General features: G+C 41.5%; 1 protein-coding gene across 3 annotated transcripts in view; it reads right to left on the reverse strand.

The window, feature by feature from the left end:
* Window positions 1–12,412, reverse strand: part of ankrd12 (ankyrin repeat domain 12) — a 230,051-nt gene that overhangs the window by 72,488 nt on the left and 145,151 nt on the right. For 2 of the 3 annotated variants that reach the window (XM_068031263.1, XM_068031262.1), the window contains exons 4-5: window positions 6,314–6,382; window positions 2,368–2,532 (exon numbers count right to left, since the gene is read on the reverse strand). In XM_068031263.1, coding sequence (XP_067887364.1) covers window positions 2,368–2,532; window positions 6,314–6,382 — 234 coding nt within the window. The remainder of the gene's footprint in view (window positions 1–2,367; window positions 2,533–6,313; window positions 6,383–12,412) is intronic. The other variant, XM_068031264.1, reaches the window with a different exon arrangement.

Raw genomic sequence — 12,412 nt, forward strand, 5'->3', positions numbered from 1 at the left:
TTTATTTGGACTTTCAGAAGGCTTTCGACAAAGTCCCACATAAGAGATGAGCATGTAAAATTAAAGCGCATAGGATTGGGGGTAGTGTATTGCGATGGATAGAAAATTGGTTGGCAGACAGGAAACAAAGAGTAGGGATAAATGGGTCTTTTTCCAAATGGCAGGCAGTGACTAGTGGGGTACCACAGGGGTCGGTGCTAGTACCCCAGCTATTCACAAAATAGATTAATGATTTAGATGAGGAAAATAAATGTAATATCTCCAAATTTGCAGATGAGACAAAACTGGGTGGAAAGGCGAATTATGAGAAGGATGCAGAGAGACTTCAGAGTGATTTGGACAAGTTGAGTAAGTGGGCTAATGCATAGCAGATGCAGTATAATGTGGATAAATGTGAGGTTATCCACTTTGGTAGCAAAAACAGGAAGGCAGATTATCTGAACAGCTATAAACTAAGAGAGGGGAATATGCAGCAAGACCTGGGTGTTCTCGTACACCAGTCGCTGAAAGTAAGCATGCAGGTGCAACAGGCAGTAAAAAAGGCAAATGGTCTGTTGGCCTTCATAGTGAAAGGATTCGAATACAGGAGCAGGGTTGTCTTGCAGCAATTATACAAGGCCTTGGTGAGGCCACGCCTGGAATATTGTGTGCAGTTCTGGTCTCCTTATCTGAGGAAGGATGTTCTTGCTAAAGAGGGAGTGCAGTGAAGGTTTACCAGACTGATTCCTGGGATAGCCAGACTGACGTATGAGGAGAGATTGAGTCGGTTAGGATTATATTCGCTGGAGTTCAGAAGAGTGAGGGGGGTGGGGGGGGGATCTCATAGAAACCTATAAAATTCTAACAGGACTTGACAGGGTAGATGCAGGAAGGATGTTCCCAATGGTGGGAGAGTCCAGAACCAGGGGGTCATAGTCTAAGGATATGGGGTAAACCACTCAGGACTGAGAGGAGGAGAAACTTCTTCACTCAGAGAGTGGTGAGCCTGTGGAATTCGCTACCACAGAAAGCAGTTGAGGCCAAAACATTGTACGCTTTCAAGAAGGAGTTAGATATAGCTCTTGGGTCTAAAGGGATCAAAGGGTATGGGGCGAAAGCAGGAACAGGTTACTGAGTTGGATGATCAGCCATGATCATAATGAAAGGCGGAGCAGGCTCGAAGGGCCGAATGACCTACTCCTGCTCCTATTTTCTATGTTTCTATATTACAGATTCTGGTTGAATACGATTCTGCTGCTGCTGATGGCCCACAGCTTCTCATGGATAGCCAGTTTTTGAATTGCTGGATCTGTTCGAAATTTATCCCATTTAGCATGGTGGTAATGCCACACAACATGATGGTAGGTACCCTCAGTGTGAAGATAGGACTTCGTCTCCACAAGGACTGTGTGGTGGTCACTCCTACCAATACTGTGCTTGAAGTCTTCTGGTGGCAGGAGCCAGGCTGAAAGTATAACTAAATTTAAGTCCCCCTTTAGTTATTGGTACTTCTCTTTGCTGTTGCCTATATCTTTTTGAAGGATTATTCGAAGGAAGTCTCTATTTTGCAAGTTTTTCTGCTTTACTGAATTGCTGGCCTGTCCCTTTAAAACAGTGACAGTGAGTGAAACAGGACATTCCTCCCATATTGTAGTCATTTTGTCTTAAGAATCTATAATGCATGAAAGCAAAAGCTTTTATTAAAGAAAAAAACTCTAGGAATTATCTTCGATTCCTGCACCAGATAGAATAAACTTTAGAATCCTCAAGAAAATGTTCTCGCTACTGAAACTGTTGATTCATAATGAGATGTAGTACCATGACCAACAGCAGCACTCCAGGATCTGATAAGTGGCATGCTTCATCTGTGAATTTAGACAATGACGTTCAGCTGGCAATTCAAAGACAAACCAAAGCAACTGCTGCGTAAGGAACAGTACCCCAGTAGACAAACCAAAGCAACTGCTGCGTAAGGAACAGTACCCCAGTGAGGGAAATCAGCACCTTCAGAAGAGATGGAAAAAAACTGGACCAAAATTAAATAAACATGGGTGGTTTCTTTTCTCACACATATTCTCAATGTTAAGATAGAGAATGCCCGATTTAACAAGCTTACTGTCTTAAAATGAAAAACCTCATTATTGTGTACTTGCATGCAGGATCATTTCCAGTTAAACTTTAGTTCAAAAGTATTTTAAGAGTTTTGCACATTTTCGCAGCACTTGGTGTTTGCCAATTTCAAAAGTAGTATGATTATCTTTGCAATATTATTGACTATCAATCTGTGCAAAGAACAAAAACTAAGTTCATTATAAATTCCCTCACTCCTTAGGAGCTAATATTACACAATTATACAACTTAATAACAAAAAATTATGGTTGGTATGACCTGGACTGTTATCTCTTGCAGTCATCTGCATCACTAGAGCCATCTGTTGACGTTCCGATAATGGATACCCAATAAGTATGCCGCCAAGCGTGGCCTTGCAAACAGGAACAGACTTTTTGTTTCCAGGCTCCTTTTTCATTTTCTTTTTCTCAGGACCCTCCTTTTCTGAAATTTTTTTAGAAAATGGAATAAGTTACTACTTTTACATCTATTTCTAAAAACTCAATTTCCACTGTTGTATAATTGCCTTTAAGAGTGATGTCCCTTTAAGATCTTAGTATGCTAATGAGCTAGGTACCAGGATGCAGTCATGTGACTCGAAACCAGAGTGTCACTGCAACTCTAACACCTAGAGGAACGTTCTGTAAATAGTTTGCATCAGACAACAAAGAACTCATTACATCCACAGCTCATCTGGCCACAATAATTTATTACTGCATATCTTAAAAAAAAAAGGATGAAAAGCATTCAACAATTCAAAATCACCAGTCCCAAACAGTTGGCCTTTTTCTCAAGGGGACTGGATTACAAAGGGGAGAAAGTTATGCTTCAATGTATAGAACCTTGGTCAGACTTCATCTGGAGTATACTATATTCAGTTTTGGACACTGTACCTTAGGAAATATATGAGCTTGGAGAGGGTGCAGTGACGATTTACCAGAATACCAGGGCTTAGAGGGTTAAATTGAGGACGGGTTACATAAACATGATTTGTAGTCCCTTGAGTTATCGAAGATACTGTATCTAATTGAGCTGTTTAAAATGTTAAAAGGATTCGGTAGATAAATTATTTCCTCTGATGCAGGAATCAAAAATGAGGGGGCATAACTTTAAAACTAAAGCTAGCTCATTTAGGAGGGCAATCTGTAAGCACTTTTTCCACACAAAGGATAGTAGAAATTTGGAATTCTTTTCCCCAAAAGACTGTGGATGCTGGGACAATTGGAAACTTCAAGATTAAAATCAATCGATTTTGTTAGGCAAGGACTTATAGGAATATGGAGTTAAGGCAGGTATATGGACTTGAGGTAAAGAACAGCCATGATCCAATAGAATGGTGAACAGGCTTGAGGGGCTGAGTCGCCTACTCCTGTTGCTATGGCTCTTCCAACATTCATTTAGCAAGTAAAAAAGTTCCATTAAACTACTGGACTGACAGCTTTAATGGATTTCCTGTAGATTTTTTCCTTTCCTGTGGGAAGATGCCTAGTTTATACTCAGCATCTGTCCAGCAGTTCACTATGTAGGAAGCTATGGGAATAGACCCATGACCCATCAATCCATATTGCAGCATTGATGAGAGGGGACCCTGAGTAAGACAAAATTTGGGATTACGTCTCGATGAAACTTTTATGAAAACTAGAGCCCTAGGACCATATTTTGAATAGCTTCAAGATCTCAAATCTTGCCGACAGAATTTTTTAGTTAAAAAATGAAACATGTCTTATTCGTGAACAAATGACTTATAAATTTCAGATTAGGTACACCATTTTATTCAGCACAACATCCTCACATCAATGGACGCAAATTAGAACATAATTACTGTTTAGATTTTAGACTCAAAGATGTTTTACAGTACTTTACAATCTTATGCTTGAGCTATAGAATCTCCAAGGAGATTAAGGTAAATAAAGTTTGGCAGTACAGAACTTGAGAATTGCTGAAAATAGAGACATGTTGTCGAAGCTTTTCATCTTGCACTCATCAGGACAATATGCAAGAAAAAACAATAACTTATAATGCACAAGAAGAGTACTGATTGGTTGGCAAGTGAACTCTGGTACAGGCATTGCCATGGAGAGTACACCAGTTTACAGTGACTGACAATTAACTGCCAAGCATTATTGGAAATTTAAACCAGGCAGCTTGACTCTGATCGGTCAAGGCATTGCACTGAGGAATGAACCAGCGAATGAATGCCACTTATTTTGATTAGCTGAAACAGGCACAATGTGTGTACATGTTCTTTCTGTCTGCAAAGAACAGGGCCCTGTGTATTAATATATGTAGCTTCTAGTACGCGCAAATGCGCCACACTGCGAGCCGTACTGACAATCTTAAATTGGTTGCCAGCGTAATTCTTAGCACACTGCAGATTATTTAGCAAACGTTCTCCAATCGCGGAGCCATATCTAATGTTGGACACTGTTTTGAGTTTTGCAAGCACGGGCTGGTTGGGTACAGCCGGTACCTTGCCCATTGCTAACAGCGGAAGGGACATGTTGTTTGATACGATCCGCCAGTCTTTGGGCGTATGGCCTATATACCTAGCATCACACTGGCATTGAAATTCATACATCATCACTCATTTGTGTGATAGGCAGGTCGTTTTTTTGGCTTGACGGGGAGCGTCCTTATGCTCAAAGCTTTGACAGCTTATCTATTTTCAGCAATTCTCAAGTAAATCGAGTTATACACTACACCATCAACTAGCATATAATTAATTTTACTGGACACTTCCTTGGAAAGGTGCTATATATATATTAATTTTGAAAAAATAATTTCAAAGAATTTAGGTATAATGCAATTCAGAACTGTACCCATTTTAACTCTTATTTCCAATTCAAATGATAGTTATTACAGCTGAAGTTACAAAACTGAAAGCATAAGTTAAGCATTAAAATTACTTTAAGTTTTATATTTAAAAAAGGCTGAATTCTGAAGCTTTTCAACTTTAATGGAATAAAACACAATGATTCTTTTTCATCACACTATTTCGACAGAATATTGGAAAACATTTCCCTCTTTACACCGTTATGGTGAGCACTAGTTATTGTTCTAACAATCTATGTCACTATCAAGAAACTCTCCTGGATTAATTCTATTTAATTGATCCAAGATTGGTAAAAAGTAGCAAACAAATGCTGCTTCTCCTTTTGAAAATCTTCTCTCTTCGGTTGGCAGCAGCACAGCGAGCTGCAATTGTCCATAAATGCCCAGTTGAGGTATCATTTGTAAGTTTTAGTGGTAGTAGTAAAAAAATGACTTTAGTTAGGATAACTTGACATGAGCAAAAAGCATCATGGGTTGACTAGCAGAGAAGGAGTAGATACAGCATGTGCTCCAATCATCTCTTTGCAGAGCAGAAAGCCTGAGCTGAGCAAGGTAAACAGCTGGCCTAGTGATTAACTGTACTTCTGTAGACACACTAGACCTTTAGATGAGAATTGTATTACAGCCTCAGGAATGTACAATTAATTGTATCACGTAACTTTAGGAGTGTTTAAACTTAAAATAATTAAACAAGGTTACCATGGATACAGAAGTATAGCAGAAGAATGGTGAATGGAGAAAGCTTGAAGAGATGAGGCCTACAGTCTGTACTACAGAACGAAACAAAGTCGGTGTCAGTCATTCCTTGGACAAGTAGAATAGCACACGTGCAGCAGTTATCTATATCCTGTGACCAAAGTAGGTGTGTTACAGAAAATGGCATAAAAAGACAGTGCACTGGTGTAATGTGGTCAGCTGAAACAGAACAGTTAAAGCTCAGGCTGTCCAAGATTCCATCCAGCAGGCGGCTACATGTAAATATATGGGCATGTATCACTTTCATGTATATGAATGTAAGCTAAGTCAGACGCTACCTCTTGTATTTCTTAATAAAGTATTAAGGTTGCTGAAACTGTACTCTTGAATCTATTCATTAATGAGGTTATCTGGAGCGACTATATTCTTACACAACTCAGTTGCCATGGCAGACCTGCAGATTTAAACCAGAGGAACCGTTTCTTTGTAGTCTACGTAGAACACAATTAAAAAGATTAAGCAGCAAGTGAGACTGGCCACAGAATGCTGTCAGACAGTAGCAAACATAATTGAGAAATCAAAAAGATAAACTAATGTCACAAACATTAATTAATAACCTGGAATTAGACATTTTTTCAATTAACAGTTATTTGGAGGAAGGAGAGGAGAAGCTTTTACAAAGGTTAACAGCATTTACCCGAGTATGTCCTATACGGTGGTATTAATCGTTCTCCCCAGGTTTCACTTGAGTGTCCTGGATCTGAATCTAAAGACCAAGAGAAATAGAAAACGCAAGAGTAAGAAAATGTTTAACATTTAAAGTATGCTCTTAACAAAGGAAATACTGTACTATTTAATAAGCTAGGGTAATGAAAAATTTCTAGCTTGATGGCAGTTTATTCAAAAACTTTTTCTTCAAGATCTTGAACATTTTGTGAGCTTTTAAATGGAGACTGTATATACACATTTTCAAATGATTACAGCTAAGTAATTACCAAAACCATCCCACCCTTGTCCAGCATGATGATAATATCACGGTGAACAAGAAACAAAACGACTTGAGAATTTGCCTAGGAGAACTTGGAATAATTTTGGAGAAACTGAATTCTGTCCATCAGCACTGATCAATGAGTAAAATGTCAGATATGAATCTTATATATTTGTTGAAGGATAAAGTTCTGAAAATTTTATCCGAGAAACTTGCAGGAATGAAAAACAAGCTTGTGCAGTATTTTTCATCAGCTTGGAGCTCTTTCTTTCTCAAGGTCAAATGACATTGTTTGAAAACATGTGTTCCTGTGAAGTCTATTTTTAGATCCTTGTAGGCCAACATTTCAGAAACTAAAATTTCCGGTCATGTGATTCTGGTAAAATCAAATGTCCATAATAGGCCAAGTAAAAATCAAATTTAGGTCATGTGATTCAAAACGAAGATAAAAGGGACTTTCCTTTCTGTATTTATAACATATGCATAACTGAACTTGGAACAGCAGCAGAGTGGTAATGTTACTGGATTAGTAACCCAACGGCCCAGATTAACGCTTCAGAGACACGAGTTAAAACCCATTACGGCAGCTGATGGAATTTAAATTCAATATATCAATAAATTTGGAATAAAAAGCTAGTCTTGGTAAAGGAAAACATGGAATTCTCTACCACAGAAAGCAATTGAGGCCAAATCATTAAATATATTCAAGAAAGAGAGTTCAATACAGTTCTTAGGGCTAAAGGAATCAAGGGATACGGGGAGAAAGCGAGAACAGGATACTGAGTTTGGATGATCAGCCATGATCGTATTGAATGGCGGTGCAGGCAAGAAGGGCTAAATGGCCTACTCCTGCTCTTATTTTCCTATGTTTCTATGAAACTACCGGATCATCGTGAAAATCCATCTGGTTCAGTAATGTCCTTTAGGGAAAGAAATCTGCTGTCCTTGCCTGGTCTGGCCTACAGGTGACTCCAGACTCACAGCAATGTGGTTGACTCTTGACTGCCCTCTGAAATGGCCTAAGCAAGCCATTCAGTTCTATCAAACCACTACAGAAAAATCAAAGAGTAAAACTGGAGGCATCACTTGGCATCGACCTAGGCACCGGAACAACAGCAGCAGCCAGGCCCACCAGAGGTGGCCTCACAGTGGCATACAGTCAGGAGGGAGTGGCCCGGTGAATCCTCAACATTTGACTTTGGATCCCATGAAATCTCATGACATCAGGTCAAACAAGGGCAAGGAAGTCTCCTGCTGATTGCCACCGATCACCTTCCCTCAGCTGACAAATCAGCACTCCTCTATATGAACTTATGAATTAGGAGCAGGAGTAGGCTACTCGGCCCTTCGAGCCTGCTCTGCCATTCACTAAGTTCATGGCTGAACTGATTACTCCACATTTCCACCTACCCCCGACAACCTTCCACCCTCTTGCTCAAGAATCTATTTACCTCTGCCTTAAAAATATTCAAAGACTCTGCTTCCACCGCCTTTTGAGGAAGAGAATTCCAAACACTCACAACCCTCAGAAAAAATTTCTCCTCATCTGTCTTAAATGGGCAACCCCTTATTTTTAAACAGTAACCCCTCGTTCTAGATTCTCCCACAAGGGGAAACATCCTTTTCACATCCACCTTGTCAAGACCCCTCAGAATCTTATATGTTTGAATCAAGTCACCTCTTACTCTTCTAAACTCCAGTGGATACAAGCCTAGCCTGTCCAATCTTTCCTCGTATGACAGCCTGCCCATTCCAGGTATTAGTCTGGTAAACCTTCTCTGTACCTCCAACGCATTTACATCCTTCCTTAAATAAGGAGACCATTACTGTACACAGTACTCTAGATGCGGTCTTACCAATGCACTGTATAGCTGAAGCATAACCTCCTTCCTTTTGTATTCAATTCACCTCATGATAAACGGTAACATTCTATTAGCGTTCCTAATTACGTGCATACTAACCTTTTGCAATTCATGCACTAAGACACACAGATATAATCCATTTGCAAAGTACTTGCCCACTCACTTAACCTGTCCATATCCCTTTGTAGCCACCTTATGTCCTCTTCACAAGTTATTTTCCTACCTATCTTTGTGTCATCAGCAAATTTAGCAACCATAGCTTCGGTCCCTTCATCTAAGTTAGTTATATAAATTGTAAAAAGTTGAGGCCCCAGCACAGATCCCTGTAGCACACCACTCATTACATCTTGCCAACCAGAAAATGACCCACTTATGCCTACTCTGTTTCCTGTTAGCTAACCAATCTTCTATCCATGCCAATATGTTACCCCCTACACCATGAGCTTTTATTTTTAGCAAGAACCTTTCATGTGGCACATTAGCAAATGCCTTCTGGAAATCCAAGTACAGTACATCCACTGGTTCCCCTTTATCCACAGCACATGGAACTCTGTCAAAGAACTCCATAAAATTGGTTAAACATGATTCCCCTTTCACAAAACCAAGTTGACTCTGCTCGATTACCTTCAATTTTTCTAATTGTGCTGCTACAACATCTTTAATAATAGCTTCTAACATTTTCCCCAAGACAGATGTTAAGCCTACTGGCCCGTAGTTTCCTGCTTTCTGTCTCCCACTCTTTCTGAATAAAGGAGTTACATTTGCTATTTTCTAATCTAACGGAACCTTCACCAAATCTAGGGAATTCTGGAAAATTAAAACTAACGCATCAACTATCTCACTAGCCACTTCTTTTAACAAGCTAGGATGAAGTCCATCAGGACCCGGGGACTTGTCAGCCCGCAGCTCCAACAATTTGTTCAGTACCACTTCCCTGGTGATTGTAACTTTCTTGAGTTCCTCCCTCCCTTCCATTTCCTGACTTACAGCTAATACTGGGATGTTACTTGTATCCTCTTTGTTGAGCATCACTTGGAAAAAGAGGGTAACAACGGCACAAAATGTACTCTGGGTGGGGAACTTCAATGTCCACCAAGAGTGGCTCGGTAGCACCATGACTGACTGAACTGGCCGAGGCCTGAAGGATATATCTGCCACAATGGGCCTGCAGTAGTTGATATGAGAACCAAGAGAAACCTACTTGATCTTGCCCTCACCAATCTACCTGTCACAGATGCATCTGCCCAGGACAGTATTTGGTAGGAGTGACCATCACACAGTCCTTGTGGAGATGAAGTCTTGTCTTCATACTGAAGTCACTCTCCATCTCATTATGTGGCACTAAATGGGATAGATTCAGAACAGATCTAGCAGCTCAAAACTGGGCATTTATGAAGCACTGTGGGTTATCAGCAGCAGGAGAATTCTATTCAAGCACAATCCATAAGTTCATGGCCTGGTACATCCCTCACTATTATTATTACCATCAAGCCAGGGGATCAACACCGGTTCAATGAGGACTTCCAAACTGGTAAAGCTACAACACAGGACTACAGGCATGCCAAATAGCAGAAGCAGCATCCTAAAGACAGACTTAAGCGATCTGCAACCAGCGGATCAGATCAATCTTTGCAGTCCTGCCACATCCAGTTGTGAATAATTGTCCACCAAATAACTAACCGGAAGAGGAGGCTCTACAAATCTCCCCATCCTCAAAGATGAGGGAGCCCAGCACGACAGTGCAAAAGACAAGGCTGAAGCATTTTCAATCATCTTCAGCCAGAAGTGTCAAGTGGATGATCCATCTTGGCCTCCTCCTGAGATCCTCTGCAACACAGATGCCAGTCTTCAGACGACTCGATTCAATCCACATGATATCAATTAACGGCTGAAGGCACTGGATACAACAAAGGCTACAGACCCCGACGATCATCCCAGCTGTAGTACTGAAGACTTGTGCTCCAGAAATAGCCATGCTTCTAGTTACCAGTGACCAGAAACTGAACTGGAACAGGCACATAAATACTGTGGCTACAAGAGCAGGTCAGAGGATAGAAATTCTGTGGCGAGTAACTCACTTCCTGACTCCCCAATGCCTGTCCACCATCTACAAGGCACAAGTCAGGAGTGTGATGGAATACTTTCCACTTGCCTGGATGGGTGCAGCTCCAACAACACTCAAGAAGCTCGACACCACCCAGGACAAAGCAGCCCACTTGATTGGCACCCCATCCACAAACATTCACTCCCTCCATCACCGATGCACAGTGGTAGCAGTGTGTACCATCTACAAGATGCACTACAGCAACTCACCAAGACTCCTTCAACAGCGCCTTCCAAATCCATGACCTCCATCACCTCGACGAACAAGGGATGCAGGTGCAAGTTCCCCTCCAAGCCACACACCAGCCCGACTTGGAACTGTAAATCGCCAGTCCTTTTCTGTCGCTGGGTCAAAAACCTGGAACTCCCTTCCTAACAGCACTGTGGGTGTACATATTCCCCAAGGACTACAGTGATTCAAGAAGGCAGCTCACCACCACCTTCTCAAAGGCAAATAGGGATGAGAAATAAATGCTGGCTAGCCAGCAACGCCCACATCCCATGAGCAAATTAAAAAAAGGCCAAGTTGTTCCAATCCAGCTCCAACCCTGGCATCTACCAGATATGGAAAATTGCCCAGGTATGTTCTAGCCACAAGAAGTAGGACAAATCCGATCTGGCCAATTACCGCTCTCAATCGTCAGTAAAGTGATGGAAGGTGTGGTTAACAGTGCTATCAAGCGGCACTTACTCAACAACAACAATCTGTGCACTGATGCTCAGTTTGGGTTCCGCCAAGGCCACTTGGCTAGAGACCTCATTACAGTCGTGGTCCAAACATAGAAAAAAAGCAGTGAGTTCAAGAGGTGAGGTTGAAAGTGAATGTCCTTATCAAGGCAGCATTTGACGGAGTGCGATATCAAGCAGCCCTAGCAAAACTGAAGTCAATGGGAATCAGGGGAAAACTCTCCACTGGTTGGAGTCATACCTAGCACAAAGGGTAGGCTGTGGTTGTTGGAGGCCAATCATCTCAGCCCCAGGACATTGCTGCAGTAGTTCCTCAGGGCAGTGCCCTAGGCTCAAACATCTTCAATGACCTTCCCTCTAAAATAAGGTCAGAAGTGGGCATGTTTGCTGATTGCACAGTGTTCAGTACCATTCATGGCTCCTCAGATACAGAAGCAGTCCATGCCTGCTTGCAGCAAGACTTGGACAACATTAGGGCTTGGGTTAAGCGGCAACTAACATTCACGCCACACAAGTGGCGGGGAATGACCATCTCCAACAAGGGAGAATTTAACAATCTCCCCTTGATGTTCAATGGCATTCCCATCACTGAATTCCACATCAACACATTGATCAGAAACTTAACTGGACCAGCCACATAAATAGTGTGTCTAGAAGAACAGGTCAGAGGTTGGGAATTCTGTAGTAACTCACCTCTTGACTCCCCAAAGCCTGTTCAACACCTACAAGGCACATGTCAAGAATGCGATGGAATACTCTCCATTTACCTGGATGAGTGCAGCTCCAACAAACACTCAAGAAGCTCAAGAGCATCCAAGAAAAAGCAGCCCGCTTGATTGGCACCCCATCCACCATATTCAACTTTCACTCCCTCCACCACCGGCACACAGTGGCAGGAGCGTGTACCATCTACAAAATACACTACAGCAACTTGCCAAGCCTCCTTCAACAGCACATTCCAAACCCATGACCTTTACCACCAAGAACAAGGGCAGCAGATGCATGGGCACAGAGGATTGTGAATCTTTGGAATTCTCTACCCCAGAGGGCTGTGGAAGCTCAGTCATCGAGTATGTTTAAAGCAGAGATTGACAGATTTCTAATACAATGACATAAGGGGATAAGGGGATAGTGTGGGAAAATGTTAATGATCAGC

Source organism: Heterodontus francisci, chromosome 5 (assembly GCF_036365525.1).
Source record: "Heterodontus francisci isolate sHetFra1 chromosome 5, sHetFra1.hap1, whole genome shotgun sequence".
Classification (NCBI taxonomy): domain Eukaryota; kingdom Metazoa; phylum Chordata; class Chondrichthyes; order Heterodontiformes; family Heterodontidae; genus Heterodontus; species Heterodontus francisci.